Below are 25282 nucleotides of genomic sequence, written 5' to 3'. Positions count from 1 at the left end.
AAATTTAACCTCACAACAAAATTCAGCAAAAGAAAGTTTACCTTAGGCTAAATTAATGCAGCTTTTCTGTGGCCTGACTTAGCCCAAGTTTAGTCTTTGGAGATCTCAGAAAGGTGAGTTGATACTCTGTTCATCTGATCATGATCCTTAGGTGTGTGCTTCCGGATGAACTTTTGCCTGGGAAGCAAAAGTCTACAGTACACAATAATACACTTCAGTGAGCATCTTGGCCTCCCCATACCAAGGGCAGATTAATGCACAGTTTTGAACATCAGACCAGGAGGTGTTTCCCGCTGCCCATGACCACAAATGTTTAAGACTGGAAGCAAACAAAAATTCTCATAAAAATAACACATGTCTCATTGGGTGGAATGCACTACACAGGGAAACGAATGAAAAATATGGTTTTGTTTTAAAGCCTGCAATAGTAGCTAACTTTTCTCTCCAGATTGTCATTATGTAACCTACTGGCATGGAAGAAAATTAATGTCCACAAACTCCTTAAGACATTTAAAATCTGCAAAGGGGAACTATGCATATCATATCTTATAAGACTACAATAGACATCTGAAATCCACGTAAAGGATGCAGCGAAAATCGGTTAAACTTCAAACCCTATGCACTATTTACACTATCTTTAAACAGGAATAGAAAAGCCTTAGTCCAGTGTATTTAATCTAATTCTCTGAGGCAATCTACGCGCAGCTGACAGTTGCCTAAGGGGTATTAAAAATAAAAACCTGCATAGGGATTAATTTCATTCCTATAATCGGCGGCAGTACTATTAAACATATACAAAAACACTAAAAAAGTTTGCCTCATTTGTCTTTCTTATGAGGGCTGGTAAGAACGGACTAATTTAACCTGCATTTCAGCAACAAACAGTATAGCAAGAATGCAGGCCCATGAAGCTCAATGCCATTTCTGCTAAGGACTTGTGATTTTTCTGCGCCACCTTGTGGTCCAAACCCAACTACACGTGAGAGCTAAACGCTCTTCCCAGCGCTGGGGAAGCCTGCAGTTTCCGCATTGCGGAAACCGGCCCGTAGAAACCTGAAGAAAATGGTGTCTTTCTTTGTAGCCAGTGAGCGCGAAAACTTGCCCCTCTTCCCCCTTCCTCCACCATTCCTTAACTCCATATGTTCGAGTCAACCCACCCACTGGTCTCCGAGGTCTCTTTCTAGGTCCGGCCTCCTTTCTGACCAACCAGTCGCGCGCCTTTCTCGAACGCTGGCCCGCCCGCGGTCGCCCTCGCAGCACTCCCTCTGGGCCCCCTTGTGCGCCTGCTCCGCGAGCGCCCCGGTAATCCCGGCCTCAAGGGCCCGCCCCCTCTCGCTAAACAGCCAATGGCGGCGCGGCCCCGCCCCGCCCCGCCCACCGAGTCCGGCCGCTAGCGCGGGGCTGGGGCCGTGGCTGCTGGGCCCTGAGCCCTGGGCTCTGCCTGGGCGCCGGTGGGCGTACGCCCTGGAGCCCGCGGCTGGGCCTCGGGAAAGTTATGGACTCGCAGGGGCTCAAGGTGAGCGCACGGGCGGACGGGGCTTTTCGTGGTGGCGATGAGCTAGGGGCCATGGAGGGAGCTCGGGGGTTGCTCTTTTGTGGCTTCCGTGTCCTAGGATGTGTGGCCGCAGCCGGTGAGGGGTTTGGGCCTGAAGCCCACCTCCCCGCCGCCTCGGTGCCGGCCGCGGCCCGGGGCTCTGGGCAGCGCGCGGCTGCGTGGACGGCCGGTGGAGCGCTCGTCCTCTGCCGTTTGTTGTGTGCCCTTTTACTTTGGGGTCGTGTTCGTTAGGAAAGCCCGGGGAACCTGTGACGCTGTGCGTCCAGGTGCGACCGTTAAGGACTCCGGGCCAACCAGTGTCCGCTGCAGCCCTGGACAGCGAGTCCTGTGAAACCAATTCGACCGGAGGCGTAAACATGCAGGCGTCTGTTGGTCTTTGAAGATGAGGGGTTCGTCCGCTCAGACGGCCCACTTAAGAACTAGTGAGATAAAGCACTTGAAGACATGAGGCTTGAAAAGTGTCCTTTTTGGATGATGACCTTTATCACTGTTTGCCCAGTGAGTCGACTCTGTCGGTATTTGTCGAGGTCTCTGTCCACGGCCCTCAAAAGCTGGAGGTAGCAGGAGCAGACAGTCTCTGTCTTCACAACTTGACAGTCTGATCTTGGAGGAAAACCCTCCCATGATGCATTCCGCATCGAATGTCCCCTGTGCGTCTGCCGCCGTTCTAACCCCCAGGATACTGCAGCCACAGGAGGAAGAGAAACCCTTCCAGTCTTTAGAGTTTACGTTTGAGTAGGGCTCAGACAATAAGTAGGTAAATAAAGTATTCACCCTGTGAGATTCGTAAGTGGATAGAAGAGGATTTGGCTGTGCGGAAGGTTGGGCAGTACTGAAGTGTCTGACTTTTTTTTTACTCCCCTTTATGCTTTACACGGCCACCCACATAAACTCTTCAATAAAAAACACCTTAATGCTAAAACCTGCTAAGTGATCCCCATCACTGAGACTGGAGGATCAAGTCCAAGACTTGAGTAGAACGCCCTGAACATGACTTGACCTGCCTTCCCCCTGGAAGCGACAAACTTCCTCTACAAAGGACCAGCTACCAGGGTGCTCCAACAACTTTTTGGAAAGTACACATTAATGAAAACATTATCCCTAGATTTCAAAATGCTTGCACTAAAACGTTTAATTTCATTCCTTCCTCCCCCCCCCCCCCCAAACTTTTTGTAGTCACTTTATATGGTCTGTTAATGCTCTAGGTCAACACTCTTCCCCGGGGAAAATCGATGCATGTTATCTCTGTTATTGCAGCTCATCTCTGGCTAACCCCTACACTTTCCTCAAGAGTCATGAGAAGAAATAGGAAGGTCTGTCTGTGTGTGGAGGGGGAGTGGAGAGTTGGCAGTTCAGGGCTGGTCTCTGAAGTCCTGCCCAGGAATCTTTCCCTTAATTTTACTCTTTCTTTCTCACCTCACAATACTCTCTATTGTCAAAACTGTCTTAATGTTATCCTGCATTCTGAAAGCAATGTATAATGCAAGCTCTTTTGTTACACTTACTACATTGTATTTCAGTCTTCAGATTAAAGCCTCATTTTTTCATCTGAAAAAATATAAGCTTTTCAAGGCAGAAACTGTGTCTTAATTCATTTTCAGGTCCTCACTACCTAGTCCAGTGCCTGATACTAGTAGGTGGATGGATAATGTTTGTTGTACCAGAAAAACTAACCAGAACCTCAACAGTAGCAATTGGTACAGAGAGTGGGGAAACAAACTAGACAAAAAGAAGAACGTAATAACTGGTTAGATTTAGGGGCACTGGACAGATGGGAAGGGAGAAGTCCATTACCTAGTTGCTGGTATGAGTAGCAGGTGGCACTCAGAGCTTAGACAAGAGTCTTAGCTGGACATAATCATTTTTCACATAATCAACATATGAGCTTCAAACGAACTTTTTGTATTGCAGAATAGGACTTTTGGGGTGAGCATTGTGGCGTAGGGGGTAAAGCTGCTGCCTGCAACTCCAACATCCCGTATGGGTGCCAGTTGGCATCCAGGCTGCCTCCAATTCTGATCCAGCTCCCTGCTGTTCCACCTGTGAAAGCTGTGGAGGACAGCCCAAGTGCTTGGACCCCTGCCACCCAACTGGAAGTCCCAGCTATCTGGGGAGTGAACCAATGGATGGAAAATCAATCTCTCCCTCTCTTCCCCTCCCTCCCTGCCTCTGTGCCTCTCTCTTCCTCTCTCTTCCCCTCTCTCTGTAGCTGACTTTCAAATAAATAAATAAATAATTTTTAAAGATAGGACTTTATACTATGCTCTCTGAACTCTCACAACCACTTGTAAATTTGCTTTACTATTCGGATTTTATGAATGAGCCAACTGAGGTAGTGTGAAATGGACCCAAAGAGTTGAAATCAGGTTTTACCTTTAAATCTGTGTTCTTTGTATAATACCATGCTTTCAGCAAAGTTGTAGATTCTAAGCAATACTAACTGCTGTTCAGGAAGATTTATTTTATTTATTTGAAGGACAGCATTACAGAGAGGGAGAGCTCTTCTATGTGCTGGGTTACTCCCCAAACGGCTGCAATGGCCACGGCTGGACCAGGTGGGAACCAGGAAGCTTCATCTGGGTCTCCAACTTGGTGCAGGGGCCCAAGCACTTAGGCCATCTTCCGGTGCTTTCCCAGGTGCTTTAGCAGGGAGCTAGATCGGAAGTAGAGCAGCTGGGACTAGAACTGGTGCCCACATGGGATGCTGGTGTTGCAGGCGGTGGCTTACCCATTATGTCGCAATGCCAGCCCAAATGAAAGTATTCTTAGTTGTGACAAACCAAGAGGTCATTTGTGCCGTTATGGGGTTGGTACAGTTTACTGAGATGTGCAATAGACTTTTGAGATGGGGTGTGGATCACACTCTCAAGAAAAGTGGCTAAGAAAGAACAGAACTCAGTAATTACAAGGAGTGATGCAGAATAAAATTCACACAGAACATTTGCCTAAATGACACAGAGAAGGACATGGGCTGTAGCTCTCCAGGAACAATAGACTACACAACAGAACTGTCTGGATACACTCATATTTTAATCCTGTCAGATTGGAATTCGACTGTATCAATCAATTCTACTGAACCAGCTTTTCAGTCAGAGTAGGTAGGTATAGGGTAACCCAAATTGATTTGTGGAGGTGAATCAGGTATATCCTGGTGATGGTGAGATTGTGAGTTCCCTTTTAGATTAGAATAGGAAATAAGCCCTAGATAAAGCATAGAAATAATGAGAATTTAGTATCTCCTGGGGAGTTTTCTCTGTAAACCAAAATAATAAAATAGTATAGGGGCCAACACTGTAACATAGACTGTTAAGCCTCTGCCCACAGAACATCTCATATGCCTGCTGGCATCCCATGTAGGCACCGGTTCCAGACCTGGCTATGCCACTTTAATGGCCTGGGAAAGCAGTGGAAGATGCCCAGGTCCTTGGGCCCCTGCACCCATGTAGGAGACCTGAAAGAAGCTCCTGGCTCTTGGCTTCAGCCTGGCCCAACCAGAGCCATTGAGGTCATTTGAGGAGTGAACCAGCAGATGGAAGATTCTCTCTCTCTCTCTCTCCTCTTTCTGTATCTCTGCCTTCCAAATAAATAAATACATCTTTAAAAAAAAAACAACTTATTTGAAAAGCAGAGTTACAGAGAAGCAGAAGCGGGGGGGGGGGGGGGGTCTTCCATCTGCTGGTTCACAACCCAGATGGCTGCAGTGGTTGGAATTGCACCATTCCAAAGCAGGAGCCAGGATCTGCTTCCAGGTCTCCCATGCAGGTGCAGGGGTGCAAGGACTTAGGCCATCTTCTGCTTTCCCAGGCCATAGCAGAGAACTGGATTGAAAGTGGAGCAGCCAAGACTCGAACAGGCACCTATGTGGGATGCTAGCACTGCAGGTGGTGGCTTTACCCACTATGCCACAATGCCAGCCTCAGTACATCTTTTAACAAAATAATATAGCCTTGCAAAAAAGCTTAAAGATAGCCATTTCCATTGAAACCCCTTTGAGATTATTTATTTTCACTGATGATTATTTGTTGTAGGACTCAGACATAAAAGTAAAGATGTGGGTTCAGTGTTGTGTCTCAGTGGGTTATGCTGCCACCTGCGATGTTGGTTTTCCATTTGGGCCTTGTTTTGAGTCCTGGTTGCTCCACTTCTAATCTCAGGTCCTAAAGTGCATGTGAAATCTGTGGGTTATGGCCCAAATGCTTGTGCCTCTACTACCTGTGTGAGAGACCAAGATGGAATTCCAAGCTCCTGACTTTGTTGTGGCAATTTAGGGAGTGAAACTGTGAATGGAAGATCCCTTTCTCTCTCCTCTGTCTTTAATCTGTGTTTTAAATAAATAAATTTTTTTTTGGAAAAAAAAGTAAAATTGCATTTGAAAATAAATTATTAGGTTTCATCACTTTGTAATGCTGTAATAACAAAGTAGATATTTTACTGAACTGATTTTCTGTATATAAAGAGAATTGAAAATGAATCTTGATGGGAATGGAAGGGGAGAGCGAGTGGGAAAGGGGAGGGTTGCGGGTGGGGGGGAAGGTGTGTGGGGGGGAAGCCTTTGTAATCCATAAGCTGTACTTTGGAAACTTATATTCATTAAATAAAAAAAAAAGTAGATATTTTAACAGAAGCAAGTTTTTTTTAAAAGAAATCTATACTCTGATGATGGCAGCCTCTTTTTTTCTCTATTCTTGCTTTTTTGTCAGTTTTCTAAAATCTTTAAGAAAATGTGGGCAAAGGGAAAGAAAGAGGTTACTGTAGTCCAATATTAGTGCTGTTAAAAAATTAGGAATAAAGATTGAAATTATTGGGAAAGATTGAAGTAACATTCATTTTGTGTTCCTTATGTTCTGCAGTTCTATAAGGCTCTTGGAAAAAGAGAAGTTTTGGCTTTTCCAGATGAATATCTGCTTTCTGAAGTGTTTCAGAACATAAGAATATCGTAACATGTCATCATTGCTTCCTTTTAGGCTTTGATAGATTACTATTGTCAAGAGAGATATTTCCATCATGTGGTACTTTTTGCCAGTGAAGGAATTAAGATGTATGGCAATGACCCTGTCTTCAGGCTTTATCATGCTTATGGTACATTAATGGAAGGTATGTACTAATTTTTGTACTTGTTCCATAGTTTTAAATTCTTGCTTTGCACCATGAACAATTCTTCATATCATTATCTTGATTTTTCAGGCAAAACTCAAGAAGCTCTTCGAGAATTCGAGACTACTAAAAATAAACAAGATGTATCACTCTGTTCTCATATTGCACTAATACACATTCATAAAATGAGTCTGAATCCAGGTATAGTATTTAAATACATTGCTCAGGACAGTTTTTCATGTTCAAATCCTTTTTATTTTTCTCAATTACCATAATATTCAGTCTGATCTTATTATATTAAATTTTATCTGTAGGTACCATTTGTATCATGTATGTGTTATATTTCTGACAAGAATATAAATTCAGCAAACACAAGAAACATACATCTTATATTCCTTTCATATTTCTTATATTCCATGGCCCATGTTTTGGTAGTACATAGGTATTGAGTTAACTTAAAGGTGAATGTATATTGGCAGTTAGACTTAGGCAGTAAAAAGACAGCCAGAAAGCAAGTATGTATATAAATTTCTCTGCATCAAATGACTGTACCACTTTTTAATCTGCAAATATATAGTTATAAATGAGTATAATTTTTCTCTTCTATATATTAAGCCTCTTGAAGGTCTTTACCCCCTATATGAGGGCTGGCTCTTGGAAAATATTCAGTTTTTATCCAGTAGTATATTGGGAAATATGACTAGATTATAGAAGGAACCATATGCATAAACCAGTAATTAAAGTTGTGTGAATTGTCTTATTGTACAGTATAACTTAATGACTAAGGCAGGAGACTATCCAAATTATAAGAAATAAGGAGGAAATTGCATTGTATTTTCTAATATATATCCAGGAGCAGCCAATGGATTTGTAACATAGATCTTGTTTCAAATAAGCAGTAACCAAATATTTAATGGTTTCTTAAATATTAGAAAAGTGGTCTTTTTTTAAGATTTATTTATTCATTTGAAAATCAGAGTTACACAGAGAGAGGAGAGGCAGAGAGAGAGAGAGAAGTCTTCCATCCACTAGTTCACTACCCAATTGGCCGCATTGGCCAGAGCTGTGCCGATCAAAAGCCAGGAGCCAGGAGCTTCTTCCGGGTCTCCCACGTGGGTGCAGGGGCCCAAGGGCTAGGGCCATCTTCTGCTGCTTTCCCAGGACATAGCAGAGAGCTGGATGGGAAATGGAGCAGCCGAGACTAGAACCGGCACCCATATGGGATTCAGGCACTTCAGGCCAAGGTATTAACCTGCTGCGCCATGACGCTGGCCCCTATAAAATTGTTCTTAAGCCAAGTATCACATGCCTCCTTCACTGTACACGTACATGCACAAATCAATAAAATGTTATCTGAAACATTATGTTTGGGGCTGGTTGGTGCTGTATTAAAGTTTAAGTGACCGCCTGCAGTGCTAGCATCCCAAATGGGCACCAGTTCATGCCCTGGCTGCTCCACTTCCAATCCAGCTCTCTGCTTAATGGCCTGGGAAAACAGTGGAGGATGGCCCAAATCTTTGGGCCCCTACCACCTATTTGGGAAATCCAGAAGAAGCTCCTGGCCCCTGGCTTCTGCCTGGCTCAAGCCCCAGGTGTTACAGCCATTTGGGAAGTGAACCAGCGGATGGAAGATCAATCAAAATATATATATATATATATATATATATCTCTGTATCTGTGCCTTTCAAATTAAAGATAAATAAAACATTGTATTTACCAAGTAAACAAATTTATAATATGTTCTTACTATCTGCTAGGAAATGTGTCAAAGCAATTAGAAAATACAAAATTATCCTAAGTGATCCATGACATCAAGTTTATGATCTAGTTGAGAAAATAAAATGTAAAAACCACAAAGTTTAAATTCCAGTATTACAATCAAATACAGTGATTTAAAAAAACTATAGACAAATGAATCCATAATTAGTTGAAATTCAAAGGTCTATTAGTACATTGAATTAGGCTAGGAAGACTTTGTAAAAGACCATAACTTTGGTCTTTGTAGGACAGGTTAAAGTTGACGTATACTTGCCATACAGGGAAATGGATGGCTAAACACATGGAAGTAGCTCAGGATTAGGCCCTTCTGTTAATCCCCTTTCTCTGTGCTCTAGTGGGAGTGGGATTAGCTGGAGCAGAGAGATCTCATTGGAGAACCATAGTCAATAAGTCCATAATAAAGAAATTAGTAGAAACATTTTCATTTAACTGAATATTCCCTATTCTGTTTGTTCTGTTTGGAAATGTGTTTTCAAGACATTGTAAAGATAGATTCAGGAATATTGTTTAGAAGCAGTAACTCTGCTTTCTACCCTCTATAACTTGTGTTGGACCTGCACTCAAGTAGGAGCCTAGATGTCAGTACAGATTTCCTAGGGAAGGTGTAGATTTTTGGTGTCCATTGTTCCAGAATGGTGTAAGCCCTGATTATACAAAGACTTAAGCTGAGATCTGCCAAGAGCCAAATTGGTGTAGACGGTGTCACAGCTGTAATCTTAGGGATCTGATAAAAATCTGGACTGCGGCGTACAATGGCTGCCCCAGCACTGATGACCTCTTTTCTATTTCTCTATCATGGCTATTAATGAAAATTTCTGAATAGATTAGGGGCAGGGAAGAGGGGAAAGGGCTCGTGTGTCAGGCAAGCGTGTAAACCTCCAGAAACAATTTTGTTACCTCCATGCATAAAGTTGTACCTTGGTAATTTCACATTTAAATTTGTATTATTCAGTTTAAAAGGAAGATTCACATACCTTCTTTTTTTGATAACTGTTCCCAGAAAGGTAAAGTTGTTAGAATCACAGCCCTCAACTTCAAAGTTTCTTCTTCATTTTTCTGTGCCTGATTCTGATTCTGTCTGGGATTTAGACATAACTGACATATGTATTCTAAGCAAACATTCATATTTACTAGATTTAATAAAAGTAAATAGAATCATTCAAAGAAAGGTTTCCTTTTAAGGGAGTAGTTGAATAGTCAGTGTTAACATATGAAAGTCATGATAATTATACTCCTTTCATTGGCACATGACCTTAACCCAGCCCATTTTTTAGAGTTGAATTTGAGAGATAATTTGAGTACTAGTCTTTTTTTTTTTAATTTTTTATTTTTTTTATTTTTTTTAAATTTTTTTTTAATTTTTTTTTTTAAATTTTTTTGACAGGCAGAGTGGACAGTGAGAGAGAGAGAGAGAAAGGTCTTCCTTTGCCGTTGGTTCACCCTCCAATGGCCGCCGCGGTAGGCGCGCTGCGGCCGGCGCACCGCGCTGATCCGATGGCAGGAGCCAGGTGCTTCTCCTGGTCTCCCATGGGGTGCAGGGCCCAAGCACTTGGGCCATCCTCCACTGCACTCCCTGGCCACAGCAGAGAGCTGGCCTGGAAGAGGGACAACCGGGACAGGATCGGTGCCCCGACCGGGACTAGAACCCGGTGTGCCAGCGCCGCAAGGTGGAGGATTAGCCTATTGAGCCACGGCGCCGGCCTAATTTTTTATTTTTGACAGGCAGAGTGGACAGTGAGAGAGAGACAGACAGAAAGGTCTTCCTTTTGCCGTTGGTTCACCCTCCAATGGCCACCGCGGTAGGTGCGCTGTGGCCGGCGCACCGCGCTGATCCGATGGCAGGAGCCAGGTGCTAATCCTGGTCTCCCATGGGGTGCAGGGCCCAAGGACTTGGGCCATCCTTCACTGCACTCCCTGGCCACAGCAGAGAGCTGGCCTGAAAGAGGGGCAACCGGGACAGGATCGGTACCCCAACGGGGACTAGAACCCGGTGTGCCGGCGCCGCAAGGCGGAGGATTAGCCTAGTGTGCCGCGGCGCCAGCCTGAGTACTAGTCTTAAACCTGCCCCTAACAATGCATTAGTTTAGCATCATTATAAACTATACTAGTCATTTTTAAAAATAACATTAGCTTTGGAAATGCTACAAACTATGCAGTTGTATTGTATCTTATAGTCATCATTGGCTGCACATGACTGGAAACACTTAAAATGTGTCTAGTTTGAGGAACTAAGTTTTAAATCTTACTTAATTTATATTTTGAATTTAAAACTGATATTCACTTACTAGAAAACCTACCTGTGGAACAACTTGTCTGTGAATTTGCCTTTCAGCTGTAAGATTTACGAAGTCTATGAATCAAGTGTTTCTGAAGAAAATTCAGCATCTTAATTGAAATATGCTGCAAGTGTAATATAACCACCAGATTTCAAAGAGTTAGTCGGAGTGCAAAGTATCTCATTAGTTTTTATCAATTACGTTTTGATATGATAGTTTTAATTATTAAAATTGAGTCTGTAAAATTTGAATTACTTATATGGCTTACTTTTTATTTCTATTAGATATAGAGGAGCACACTGAGTTCTCCAGCCTGTTAATCTTCTAACTTATTATAAAGACTTATCTAGAATTTAATTTTCATTAAAATCATTTTCTCTTCCCAGACAGAGAAGCTATTTTGGAGTTAGATTCCAGAATGAAGGAGCTGCGTAAAGGAGCTGGACAGAAAGCTTTATACTATGCAGGCTTGTTTCTATGGCACATTGGTCGCCACGATAAGGCAAGAGACTACATTGACAGAATGATCAAAATGTCAAATAACAGCAAAGAGGTAACTGCCTTTCTTGTTTTGAAATAGTAATATGAAAGGAACCTGTGTTATTTATGTATTCAGCAATATGCAGTACTTAGTCCTTTGTCATCTGCTCTATTCTCACTTTATAAATTACTTTATTTTCATGTTTTATTACATTGTAAAGTAGAGATTCTTCAAGGGTGTTTATTCTTATGCTATTAAGTCTTGAAAAGATCACTCACTCTTCTGCCTTTTACTTTCCCTTTCTCCTCCTCTTTCATTGCTTCCCTCCATGTTGAACAACTCTAGATACAAGGTATATTAAGGAATACATAAATTTTACTTTCATGAACAAATCATCGGAGCACATACTCAGCCCATATATTGAGAAAAATTGTAAATGGCATGATAGAAGTGAATAAATTGTGTAAGAAAATAATTAATATTTATGGCATATGTTGTACTAGGCAGTATTTTACATTAATGAGAGATCATTTCCATGAGTTTTAGAAAAATGAGGAAGAATTTCTTGAGGGAAGTAGCATTTGAGCTAAATCCTGACAAATGGATACAGTTTCAAGAGAGATTGTTGAAAATACAAGTAGATAGTCCTGATGTAGGAAATTGCACACGAAAATGAGACAGGTTGATTCTGAACATAGTGAAAATGTCATATTTGATGAGAACACAGGATATAGAGATGACGAAAGTGTAATAAAATGTTGGAGAGGCAGGTTGGGACAGATTCAAGGGTCTTGACTGCAAGGCACAAATATTTGAATCTAATTTGCTACACAATAAGAGGCCATTGAATATTTTCATCATTGGATTTTTGAGCATAATTTAATCATGATGTGGTTAGAGCATGAATTCAGAAGATTAATTTAGCAGTGATTTGTAGGAAGAACTAGCCCGAGGAGAAACTAGAATGCAGTTCCCCCTACAAAGTTAGTACTTTGGGGCAGAAGGCTTTGAGAACTGCACTAAAATACTGTGCAGCACCTATAAACTTGAGAATTTGAGTTTTATATACCCACCTAACCTGTCAACTGATAATTGATAGTGGGGAAAGGATAACGAGGTACCACATATCAGAGGCGTCCCTGGGATTTTAAGCCTGGGTAATTCAGAGACCAGTTCACATAAATAGAAAATACACTTCAGATGAGAAGTTAGTTTCGGAGGTAAGTGAAATATTTGTCAGAAAACAGGTTGTATTGTTAGGTGCTGGCAGAACAGAGAGCTGGTAATAGTAGATGAGTTTTTGGGAAAGCAAGAAAAAGTCTGGAGAAAATTTTGGACTAAAAATATAAACAGATGGAGCTGGCATTATGTTGTAGCGGGTAAGCCACTGCCTGGGACACCTGCATCCCGTGTGGGTGCTGGTTTGATTCCCCTGCTCTATCTCCAATCCAGCTCTCTGCTAATATGCCTGGGAAAGCAGTAGAAGATGGCCTAGGTGCTTGGGCCCCTGCATCCATGTGGGAGATCCTGATGAAGCTCCTGGCTTTAGCCTTACCCAGCAGTAGCTATTGTGGTCATTTGGGGATGAACCAGCTGATGGAGGCTCCCTCTCCCCTTACTTCTCTCCTTCCCTCTCCCTCTCCCTCTGCTTCCCTCCCTCTCTCTCTGGAACTCTGCCTTTTAAATAAATACAATAAATTAAATCTTTGTATGTATAAGTACATATGTATTTCTATACCTATACCCATATATAAAAGGAATCATCCACACAAAGACAGTAGGTGAAACCATTCAAATAATGTCACTGACCTAGTGACTGGAAATAGCATTTGTTAAGATCCTTTCTGTATTTTCAGGTGAAATACAGGAAGGTAAATATATCCTTAGGTAAAGATTTATAAATGTATAAATCTAGACTTTTTTAAATGGAAGAGCACATTTCACATTTTTTATTTGACCTTCAAAACAAAAACAATCAGTCTCCATTTTATTTCCAATTCTGTATATCTTGCAACCCGTTGACTCACTCACATTGCTGAAGGCAAACATCCATGGCCATTTCAGTTTTCAATTTTCAGGCCATTTATCTTTTCATTTGATATTGACTGGAGTAGTCAAAGAGGTTAAGAAGATAGTTGTCAAATTAGCAGAATCTTTAATGTATGTGAAAAAGACAAATTCTGTTTTTCTATCTTACTTCATTTGGGCTGTTTACCCAAAAAGAGGCAAAAATATCTTATTTTTATATTGAATAACATGTTTATTGATTATTAGTAATAGCAGAATCTCAAATAAGAGTACTGGATTTAGCACTAATGAAATATTTGACAAGCTTCTTGGTATTATAATTAAACCTGGAAGTAAATGTAAATGCTCAATCTCATAACATAGTTCTCAATACTCTAGGCTGACAAGAGTTCAAAAATAATTTCACTGCAGGAAATTTTATTGTTTATAACATTACTCATTAGAAGCCTTTTTCTTATTAATTATCAAAAAGTGACATTGGGTTGACTTTTCATCATCATTTAATTCCTTCAATCCCATTCCTACTCTACCACTTCAACCCCCCAAAATAGAAGTATGATAGAATTCTTTATTTTACAGGGACTAGTTTTAAGAGGATGGCTTGATATTACAAGAGGAAAAGAACCTTATACTAAAAAAGCACTAAGATATTTTGAAGAGGGATTGCAAGATGGAAATGATATTTTTGCTCTGCTGGGTAAGGTGAGTTGGAGTTAAAGTAAATGAATCATTTTCAGTGTTTGTGCATAATATATATGAAAGTAGCTCAAAAAAGTTCATAATTTTCATGATAATGTTGTCACTCTCCACTGTAAAAGGAACTTGCATTTGTGTTTGACAGTGAACAAAAAATTAGAGAAATGTATTCCTATCAAAGTTCCTATATCCAGGATTGTTTTTAGTTGTTGGTGGTGGTTTGTGCAGTCTTTCCTCAACATCTACTTTATGTGCAAGGTATCACACTAGATCCTAGGAATGCTCTGAACAAAATAAAGCTTCCTACTTTTTGGAGCTTATGTTCTGCTAGTGTAGACAGATGACAAAATAAGCAAATTTGTAGTTTATTAAACTTTATTAAAGGGTCAGAAGTGCAGTGGAAAAAAATAAGATAATGGGGAAGAAGGTGAGCTGGGATTTGTACTTGTAATTTTGTATGAAGTGGTCAGAGAAAGTGGCAGTTGAACAAGGACTTGGAGGAGGTGGCTGGTCAAGCCCTGTTGTGGTCTGGGAAAAAGTATTACAAATAGGATATAACAAGTTCACACATTCTAAGGCGTGTGCAGGGAGTAGTAAGGAGGCCAGTAGAACAAAATGGAATGAGTGAAGTGAGTAGAAATGAAATATAGAGGAAGGAAGGTAGATGAGGGCAGTTAGACATGGGGTGAAGAGGAAAAGTGGGCCCATTTTGTAAGAGTTTTGACTTTTATTTTGATTCAGATAAACAGGCAGCCAATGAAAAGCTTCGAGCAGAGAAGTAACTGACTTATACCATGAAGGATGTGCAATTAGCAGTCATTAGAAATCATTAGTGGGTGAAAATACTATCTCCAATTTACAATGCTTCATTTTAGGATCTTTTTGACTTTACAATGATGCAAAATTTATGTGCTTTCAGTAGAAGCCATACATTGAATTTTAAATTTAGATTTTTCTCCTGGGCTGGCAATTTGCAGTATCACACACTTCCATGCTGTCAGCCAGTTGTCAGTGTGCTTTGGGATCACGTGGGTAAACAAATGATCCTTCCCAGTGCATTCTGTTGCTAAGCTATGATATCTAGGAAGTTATTTGTATTAAATGCATTTACAGCTTAAAGTTATCATTGTAAGCTATGGAGCTTCTGTAAACAGCAAATTTAATTTAATACAATACTTAGCATTTGTGTGGGTGGTGACAGTCTAAGGAATGGTAGAGTTCTTTGTGGTATGATTTTGTTAATTTCAGTATCTGTTGTTTAGATAGATTCCAGGGAGAATATAATATTAAAAATTATCTATAATCTCTTCTATTATTGTCAATGATTTAAAAGCTTAAATACTAACATTTTAACGTAGTAGCATCTTTGTGTGGTTCTCATACTTCTAATTATCTGAGAATATAATCTTAAACTGAGTTCAGATATGTGTTTCAGTTTTATTCTAGATTTTTTGAGACCTAGTACTCATTGTTTGAAAAAAGATTGATTTATTCATTTGAAAGGTGGAGTTAGACAGAGAGAGGAAGAGACAGAGAAATCTTCCATCCGCTTGTTCACTCCCCAAATGGCTGTAACAGCCAGGGCTAGGCCAGGAGCCAGGAGCCAGGAGCTTCTTCCAGGTCTCCTAGCTGGATACAGGGGGCCAGGTACTTGGGCCATTCTCTGCTGCTTTCCCAGGAGCATCAGCAGGGAGCTGAATCAGAAGTGGAACAGCCAGGACTTGAGCCAGCACCCATGTGGGATGCTGGGGTCGCACGTGGCAGCTGTGCCAGCCCCAGTACTTATTTTTTTTACCTGAGCTATACCAGTATTAAATTATTTCTAAAGGAAATTTAAAAGCTAATTTAAAAAAAAATCCTTAATATATGATAAATGTGCTTCATTATCTATTTTAATGAACTAAATTTCACTTTTTTTCTGAATATGAAAGAAAAACATTGAAATTGTAAACATAATTAAGAAAATATAGTAATATCTGAATCATCACTCAAAATAGCCAGTTAAGTCCTTACATATAACTTACCAGTATGTCAGTAAAAATTGTTCTGTACATTTACATAGTCACTTAGAGTGACTAAAATTTTATTAAATAGATTTGCTGTAATTTAGCTATTCTGTGGACATTTTGGGTTATTTTCTATTACATATAAACAATGCTGCAGCATTATCTATATGCTTCTTTGTGGTTTCTCCAATTATTTCCTTAAATAATTCCTAGAAGTGAAAATGTTGAGGTAGAGGGAGTAGTTTGAACTTACTTTGCTTGTTCTTTGACTTGTATCTTCTTGTAACTTGAAAATAAATTTTAAATACATGCAGTGTCTCTAAAATCTTCTAAGTTTTAGATGCTACTTGAAAATAAACTGAGTGTTTTATTCCAGAAAGATGATTTTTCTATTTTAAAAAGAAACATTATTTGATTGTCTTGCGATTCTTTTTGAAGATATTATTAAAACTTATTGTGTTTTTTCTCATAATAAAAGTGATAACTTTTTTTAGTGGAACATTCATGGAGTATTAAAGCTAATATCCCACATACTCTGGCTGTGAGAACCTTAATATATAAGATCACAATTCTGATGCAACTTTTTGTTTCCTCCCATTAGGCCCAGTGCCTTGAGATGCGTCAGAAGTATTCAAGTGCCCTGGAGACTGTGAACCAGATAATTGTGAACTTTCCAAGTTTCCTTCCCGCTTTCATAAAGAAGATGAAGCTACAACTAGCATTGCAGGATTGGGACCTGACAGTTGAAACAGCACAAAGGTCAAGTAAAAAAAAAAATTTAACTTCATGTTAACTTTGAGAAAAATGGAAATTTTATTTGTTACAAGTTTAAAAAAAAATTAAAATAGAAGCTGATTTTTCCAAATAGCCTAGAATTGAGGAAACAAAGTAATATTGCTTTAAAAACTAAATTTATTGGTTTACATAAGTATGTGGGTACCTTTTCTAAGACATTGTTTTTTTAGTTCAGTTTTTTTAAAACATTTTATTTATTTGTTTCAGAGAGAGAGAGAGAGAGAGAGATAAAGAGAGAAGAGAGAGGGAAAATTCTTCCATTTGCTGGTTCACTCCCGAAATGGTGGTATTGGTCAGGGCTGGGCTATGCCGAAGCAGGAGCTTCTTGTGGGTCCCCTAAGTGGGTGCAGGGACCAAAGCACTTGAGCCATCTTCCACTGCTTTCCCAGGTGCATTACCAAGGAGCTGGATCAGAAATGGAGCAGCAGGGACTTGAATTGCTGCCCCCATGGGATATCGGCATTGCAGGCGGTGGCTTAACCCATTACGCCCAGCACCTGTCCCTAGGGCAGATGTTCTTTTAAGCAAACACCACAGTGATGATAGATTTTCTTCTGAAGTGTGAAGTCATTGGAGAGTTTGACCAAAGGAGTGCCACAATCTGAAATATAGACTTAGAGTTACTTTTTTATGTAGAGAATTGACTGGGGAAGGGCCAAGAGCAGAAGAAGGGAGATCATCTTGTCAACCACTGCCATCATCTAAGAGAAGTGCCAGTGGCAGGCACCCAGATAGTTGGTTGTGGAGGAAGTGCTTTGAGAAGTGATTGGAATCTTGATGTATTTTGACTAGAAAGATGAAAAGAGAGAGTAGCTGAGGACAATTCCCAGGTTTTTGGCCTGAACAACTGAAATAACAAGAATAATAAATTGTTAACAGTTCTCTCATAGCGGCCCAGGGAGACCCCAGGAGCTAAAGGTCCAGGGGAGCAGGTCAGGAATTCACTTTGGGGGCCGGCACTATGACATGGTGGGTCAGGCTGCCACAGGAAGTGCTGGAATCCCATCTAGATGCCAGTTTCAGTCCTGGCTGCTCCACTTCTGATCAGCTCTCTATTATGGCCTGGGAAAGCAGTAGAAGATGACCCAAGTCCTTGGGCCCCTGCAGCCACGTGGGAGACCTGGAAGAAGCTTCTGGCTCCTGGCATCGGATCAGCCCAGCTCCAGCCGTTGCAGCCATCTTGGAAATGAACCAGTGGATGGAAGACTTTCCTCTGTCGTCTTCTGCCTCTCTGTAGCTCTGCCTTTCAAATAAATAAATATTTTTTTAAAAAAGTTCAGTTTTAGACATAATAATTTTGAGGTTTAGAAATAAGTATAACAGGCCAGCACCGTGGCTCACTAGGCTAATCCTCTGTCTGCGGCACTGGTACCCCGGGTTCTAGTCCCGGTCAGGGCGCTGGATTCTGTCCCGGTTGCTCCTCTTCCAGGCCAGCTCTCTGCTGTGGCCTGGGAGTGCAGTGGAGGATGGCCCAGGTCCTTGGTCCCTGCATCCGCATGGGAGACCAGGAGGAAGCACCTGGCTCCTGGCTTTGGATTGGCGCAGTGCACCGGCCTCAGTGTGTCAGCCATAGCAGCCACTTTGGGGGTGAACCAACGGAAAAAGGAAGACCTTTCTCTGTCTCTCTCTCTCTCACTGTCTAACTCTGCCTGTCCAAAAAAAAGTATAACAAAGAATGAAAGAATGTATGAGTATGAGTTGGATGTCCAAGTATGGTGTTCTGAAGAGAAGTATTTTTTAACAAACACAGATGCCATTTAAAACCATCATACTGATTGATAATGAATTTCTTAGAGTCATCAATCAATACTTTCTGATAAATGAGTTCCAGTCACTTAAAGAACACTAAAAACCAAAAAGTAAGTTTCATAAATAGTGAAATAGAGCTGGTAATGTAAATATTAGGTAAGATCCTTTCAAGATACAAGTGAACCATTGACTGATGATTAGATAAGAAAATGTGATATATGTATGTAATGGAATATTATTTATACTTAAAAAAGAGTGAAATCCTGACATTTGCAATAAAATGCTTGCAACTGGAGATCATTAAGCTAAATAAAATAAGCCTAACCCAAAAAGACAAATACCAAGTTTTCTCTGAGTTGTGGTAGTATTGAGTTTAAAACTGAGAGGGTGTCATATAATTTGGTATGTAGTTAAAAATATTGCTTCACTAAAATATAGCATGCAAATGACAATATACTCATGTTTCCTACATTGAATAAAACAAGAAATGGAGAGAGAAGGAGATTAGTGAGGCATTTTGGGGTACTAGTAATGTTTTGTTCTTAATTGGAGTGTTGGTTATGATTGTGATCAGAAGACAAAAAATGCGTTTATCTGTATACTTATGTGCATTTCTTGGTATGTATACTGTATTTCAAAAATTAGTTTTAAAAAAGAAACAACTGAAGCATAAACTGCATGGGAAGTCAGCTTCACTTCAGTTTGCATTAAGCTTTCTAATCATCACATCTTCATGGTAAAATGGCAAGATTTCTCAGCTTTATCCATGTCTGACAAAATATTAATGGCCATCTTAGGGCCTAATATCATAGCAGCATCTTTGTTAACATCTTCTATAATTTCTGTTAAGATTTTTCATTAACAGCTTTTCATTTTTATAGTTTCTACATTTGCATAGGAAATAAAATAGATTATTGCTTCAGCTTTTCCTTTTTGCCTCCCAAAGTAACCTAACCTTTTTATTGTATGAGTTCCAGACACATAAAAGCAGACAGGGTAGCATCATGAAGCATCCTTTTTCTATTCCCTGTAACATGGACAAATCTCTATATGCCTTCCCCCTTTAATTTTCAATGTTCTATATTTTTCATAGAAATATTAATATTACAAAAATAGAATAAATCTTTTTTGAGATGTAGAGAGAATATCATTATCACATTTAATAATTTAAAGTATTAGTGTTTGACCTAGTGGTTAGGATGCTGGTTAAGAAACCCACATTGGGGCCAGCGCTCTGGTACACCATGTTAAACCAGGGCCTGGAGTGCCGGCATGCCGTATGAGTGTGGGTTGAAGTCCCAGCTGCTCCACATTTGATCCAGCTCCCTGCTAATGTGCCTGGGGAAGCAGCAGAGAATGGCCCAAGTCCTTTGGCCCCTGCACCAACTTAGGAGACCCAAGGGAGTCTCCTGATTCCTTGCTTCTGCCTGGCTCAGCCCTAATTGTTGCAACCTTTTGGGGAGTGAACCGGCAGATAGAAGATCTCTCTCACTCTCGGTCTTCTCTCTCTGTGATTCTGCCTTCAAATAAATAAGTAAACAAACAAATAAATAAATCTTTAAAAAAACAAAAAGTTGGATAAAAACTGCTGTGGCTCACATGGTTAATCCCCCACCTGCAGCACCAGCGTCCCATATGGGCGCCAGGTTCTAGTCCCGGTTGCTCCTCTTCCTCTGCTGTGGCCTGGGGAAGGCAGTGGAGAATGGTCCAAGTCCTTGGGCCCCTGCACCCGCATGGGAGACCAGGAGGAAGCACCTGGCTCTTGGCTTCGGATTGGCGTAGCTCCAGCTGTAGTGGCCATTTTGGAGGTGAACCAACGGAAGGAAGACCTTTCTCTTTGTCTCTCTCTCTCTCACTAACTCTTTCAAAAAAAAAAAAGTTTCCTAGTATCCTTCAGAGGTATTAATGGTATGTGTTTCTTTGATTTTATGACGTAATCAAACCTTGAGCACTTAAAGCAATTTCAGTTATTATAATTGTTAAAATTGTCTTGTCTTTGGCCATTAGAAGTTTCTTTGTATTAGTTCTTAAGTCCATTTGACATGATCCTAGTAGTCTTTGATAGTTATCTTGCTATTTGTTATGACAAGCTATAGCTGGCTCATTTTGTGTCTGTACCGCACCAAGTAGGTATCAGCCATTATCCAGGGTAATCTAATCTCCTTTAGTGGGAAGTGATATTTAGAGGCCACACTATGGCTGTAGTAACTTTTTTTTTCTAGGCAATGTGTGTGGTGTTTGTATAATATTAAAATTTATATTAATATTAAAATTAAAAATAGATATTATATAATTAAAAATTTTTTACTTAACTGAGTATTTCACTGATATTTTATAAACAGTTATGTTTAATTTTTTAAAAGACTTCATTTTTAAGCAGTTGTAGTTTCATAGGAAAACTGAGAAAACTGCAGAGATTTCCCATATACTCCTTGCTTCCATGCATGGTAGCCTCCCCCCACTTATCAACATTCCCAACACAGGGGTACATTTGTTACACACCTATAATAACCCCAAGACCATAGTTTACATTAGGCTTTACCCTTGGCATACATTCTATGAGTTTGGACAATGCATAATGGCATGTATCTCCATTATAGGGTAGTGTCACCACCCTAAACATTCTCTGCTTGCCCTTTTCATCCCTTCCATCCCCCCAGCCTCTTCCAACCACTGTTTTATTGTCTATATGATTTTGCCTTTTCTAGAATATCGAATAATACAGGGTAGTACCATATGCAGCCCTTTCAGATTGGCCTCATTGATTTAGCAATATGCAATTTGATTTCCTCCCATGGCTTTCTATGACTTGATAGCTCATTTCTTTTTAATACTGAATACTATTCCATTGCCTGAGTGTACTTACCTATTTACTTAGTGAAAGACATTTTTGGTTGCTTTCAGGTTTCAACATATGAATAAAGCTTCCAAAAATACCCATGTGCTGCTTTTTAAATAGACATAAACTTCAACTCCTTTGAGTTAAATACCAAGGAGCATGGTTGGTGCATTGTATGGTGACAGTATATTTAGCTTTGTAAGAAATTGTTAAGCTGTCTTCCAAAGTGGCTGAAAATGTGCCCCCACCAGCAATGGGAGTTTCTGTTGGCCTATATCCTCACCAGCATTTGGTGTTGCTGGTATTCTGGCAGGCTATTCTAATAAAGATACAGTGTTTTCTCGATATTCCTATTATTTTTATTTCCCTGAAAATGTATAATATGGAGCATGTTTTCATTTCTTGGGATTGTTGAGGTGTCTGTTGACATCTTTGGCCTATTTCTTAATCAGTTGTTTTCTTATTGTTGAGTTTAAAGAGCTTTTTATATATTTTGGATAACAGTTCTTTGTCAGATAGATCTATCTTGTCTTGTTCTCTTTTGACACTGTCTTTCATAGAACTGAAGTTTTTAATTTTAAATTAAATCCAGTTTACAAAGTCTTTCTTTCATGCTTCCTGCCTTTTGTGTGATATCTGAAAAACTATTGCCAAACCCTAGGTCATCTAGATTTTCTCTTCTGTTATCTTCCAGGAATTTTATAGTTTTCTGTTAAGTCTGTAATCCATTTTGAGTTAACTTCTGTGAAAGGTGTAAGGTCTGTGTCTAGATCCACTTTTTGTATGTGAGCATCCAATTATGTCAGCACCATTTGTTAAAAGACCATCTTTTTCACATTATATTACCTTCATTACTTTGTCAAAGATCAGTTGACCTTATTTATGTTTTTATGTTGGTCCATTTCTGGGCTTTCCTATTCATATGCCATTGATCCATTTGACTTTTTTTTTTTAACCAATACCACACTATCTAGATTACTGTAGCTGTATGGTAAGTCTTCAGGTCAAGTAATGTAAGTTGTCTGACTTTGTTCTTCACTACTATATCAGCTATTCTTGATCTTTTGCCTTTCCATGAAAACTTTAGAACCATTTATCACTATTTATATGATAACTTAGTGTTTTTATTCTCATTCCATTGAATGTGTTGATCAAGTTGGGAAGAAGAACTTTTTTTTTTTTTTTTGAGATCAAAGTGCTTTATTGAGAAGTTGAAGGGGTGGGTGGGGGACCTTGCTACCATTGCAGTCCCCAAAAGGAAAGGACTAATATTTTGATAATATTATCTTCTTGCCCATCATTTAAAGTATTTCTCCATTTATTTAGTTTTTCTTTAATTTCTTTTTCAGAGTTTTGAAAGTTTTCTTCATATATATCTTACACGTATTTTCTTAGATTTATCCCTAAGTATTTTGGGGGTTACTAATCTAAATGATATTGTGTTTTTAGTTTCAGATGTACTTAAGTGCTAAAATAGAGCAAAACAATTGGTGTTTTACATTAAACTTGTATCCAAGCATCTTGCTATAATCATTTACTAATTCCAGGAGTTTTTTTCAATCCTTATTTATTCTTTTGAATTTTCTAAATGTTCATGTAATCTGTAACAAGAGCAGTTATAGTTTTTCTTACCACAATTATTGTTAAACAACTGTGTAGCATTCTGTAAGGTAAACATGCAAGCAATTTATTTGATTTTCCTCATTCTTGTACATTTATAGTATTTCCAATTTTTCACTGTTCATTATATTACAGTGAACTCACACAGATACACACACCTCTGTAGATACCTAGTTTAAAAAAAGAAACCTTCTAAGAATTTGGTTTGAACTGCATCAAATCTATAGATTATTTGGAGAAAAGGGTTTTAATCTAAAACTGAGCATTATCATATCAGCTATTTGGTATATAAGAACCATATATCTTTCCAGTCATTCTTTCTGCCTTTTATTTAGTGATTCTGAAACCAAGCTTGTGCTTCAGGTTTACAGTTACATGAATTATAAATGGATTTTTAAAATTTTATTTATTTATTGGAGAGACACAGACAGACATAGAACTTTTGCGTCCAGTCTCTGATTAACTACCCACAATGGTCAGGATGAGGCTAAACTGAAGACAGGAGCTGGAAACTCCATCCAAGTCTCTCATATTGGCAGCAGGAACCCAATCACCTGAGCCATCACTGCTGCCTCCTAAAGTTTGCATTAGCAGGAAGCCGGAGTCAGGAGCCTGAGCCAGATATCTAACCCGGGCACATTAATATGAGACACAGACATTTTAATCAGCATCTTAACCACTTGGCCAAAAGTCCACCCTATAAAAAGATTTCTGATTCCTTCAACTCTTTTGTAAAATACTCAGGAAACTGAGTCCAATTAAATAAAATTTTCAGCTCTGCCTTCACATCAGTGGTGAGAAGGTACCCTCTCAACTTTTCCTCCTAAATTTGACTGGTGCTATGGCATTTCCTTGGCATTCCTTCTTGCCTGTCAGGAGTAACTACAGTTTGCCTCATGCATTCTCTGGAAAAGAGCATTCTCGTTGGAACAGATGACTGGCGACTTCACCAGAGGCCAGGAAGCTGATGGAGTAGTGCATCGTAGATTCCTGAGAATGAGGCAGTCACTTTAAAGTAGTTCCCAAAGCGTGGTACGACCAATCAGTTCTGAAGTCTTCTAAGCAGCTGAAGAATGAAGGCTAGCACTTTGAAATAACCCAGTAGTTGTATCTGGAAAGGGAAAAGGTGGCTTTTAAAGGTTTTTCTGGGAAGATGTACAAACTTAAATGGTTAGAAATTTCTTGTAAATTGAGAAAGTATAATACTTTGGAAGAATTAGTCTGAGAAGCTAAGGAACATGTTAAAACCTTCTAAAAAATTCAAAAAAAGCAATCAAAATGCAAGAAACATCTGGATTTGTCCCAGAAGCACTTGAGTACTTATTTTCCAGTTCTCCCAGTTGCATCCTGAGCTGAGCATCTGGGAGCTGACCAAAGTCCTGTCAAGGAGCTCCCAGGGCAGTTGCAGTTCAAATATATTCAATGTTTCCAGTAGAAAGAGTCTTGAGGAAAAACTGCTCAACTCAGAGAAGAGCATCCCTAGTCCAAAACAATACAAAATCTGTTGTTGCCAGGAGGCATTGAACTGAACCCAAATGAAATATTAAATGTGGAGGAAATAACATCTATTCTAGGAAACTGGCTTTCCCAAGAAGGTGAAAATCCATGGGAGCCCAAGAAGCCAGCCATGAGTAAAAGTCACAGGTTCTACCGAGATTTATATATGAGTCAGTAGCTGTAATACTTACCCCTGAGGGAACATATGGTAGAGATTGTCAGATGTTGGCAATACTTTCTGCAGAGCCTAAAGGAACATCATAAGAGCCAGACTGAGGAGCTACAGAAACAGTATGAGATGGACCTGAATCTCTGGCTCAAGAATTTGTTGCCTGAGCACTGCACTGTTCACAAGAGTCTACCTCTAATAAACAGAATATGAGCGTGACAAGGAAGCTTGACCTCAAGTTCAGATGGACAAATCTGCAGTCCCCATGGGCAAGGAATCTCCCAGATGGGCTAAAAGAGGAGCCAAAGTTGTAGGCTCCAGGGACAGATTTATCAGAGAATATTTGGATCAACTCTTATCCCCCATAGTTATCAGAAGAAGATGTGAAGAAATGGGATGAAGGCACTAACTCCTAAGACTAGCAGAAAGGATGAAAATGGAGATGTCTGAGGGCCCTGGCTCTAGCTCATCTTCCTCAGGGGATGCCTCTGAGTTAGACTCTGCCTGAGCTCTGCCCGTACCCTAAAAGGCTAGCAGAGAAGTTCCCAGCAAATAGTCAGGGCATCCTTATCAAACAGGAAATTTTCATCCCTGCTCCCTTTTCACTTCCTTGCTTTTTCCCTTCCCTGCTTCCCTGTCTTTCTCAATCCAGAGTAGGACAGGTTGGGAAGAAAAGAACTTGGAATAGTTAATGTCTT

General features: G+C 39.9%; 1 protein-coding gene and 1 pseudogene across 1 annotated transcript in view; both read left to right on the top strand.

Moving 5' to 3' along the window:
- The first annotated feature begins 1402 nt into the window (after positions 1 to 1402).
- TTC21B (tetratricopeptide repeat domain 21B) overlaps positions 1403 to 25282 on the top strand; it is a 98168-nt gene continuing 74288 nt past the window's right edge. The window contains exons 1-6 of the mRNA XM_062187535.1: positions 1403 to 1516; positions 6520 to 6649; positions 6740 to 6850; positions 11091 to 11257; positions 13793 to 13915; positions 16517 to 16674. Of these exons, the coding sequence (XP_062043519.1) occupies positions 1496 to 1516; positions 6520 to 6649; positions 6740 to 6850; positions 11091 to 11257; positions 13793 to 13915; positions 16517 to 16674 (710 nt within the window). The 5' untranslated portion in view covers positions 1403 to 1495. The remainder of the gene's footprint in view (positions 1517 to 6519; positions 6650 to 6739; positions 6851 to 11090; positions 11258 to 13792; positions 13916 to 16516; positions 16675 to 25282) is intronic.
- Positions 18394 to 24797, top strand: LOC133775722 (upstream-binding factor 1-like protein 1; annotated as a pseudogene).

Source organism: Lepus europaeus, chromosome 1, assembly GCF_033115175.1.
Source record: "Lepus europaeus isolate LE1 chromosome 1, mLepTim1.pri, whole genome shotgun sequence".
Classification (NCBI taxonomy): Eukaryota; Metazoa; Chordata; class Mammalia; order Lagomorpha; family Leporidae; genus Lepus; species Lepus europaeus.
The sequence above is the reverse complement of the archived record's forward strand: the minus strand, read 5'-3'. Positions and strand labels throughout refer to the sequence as shown.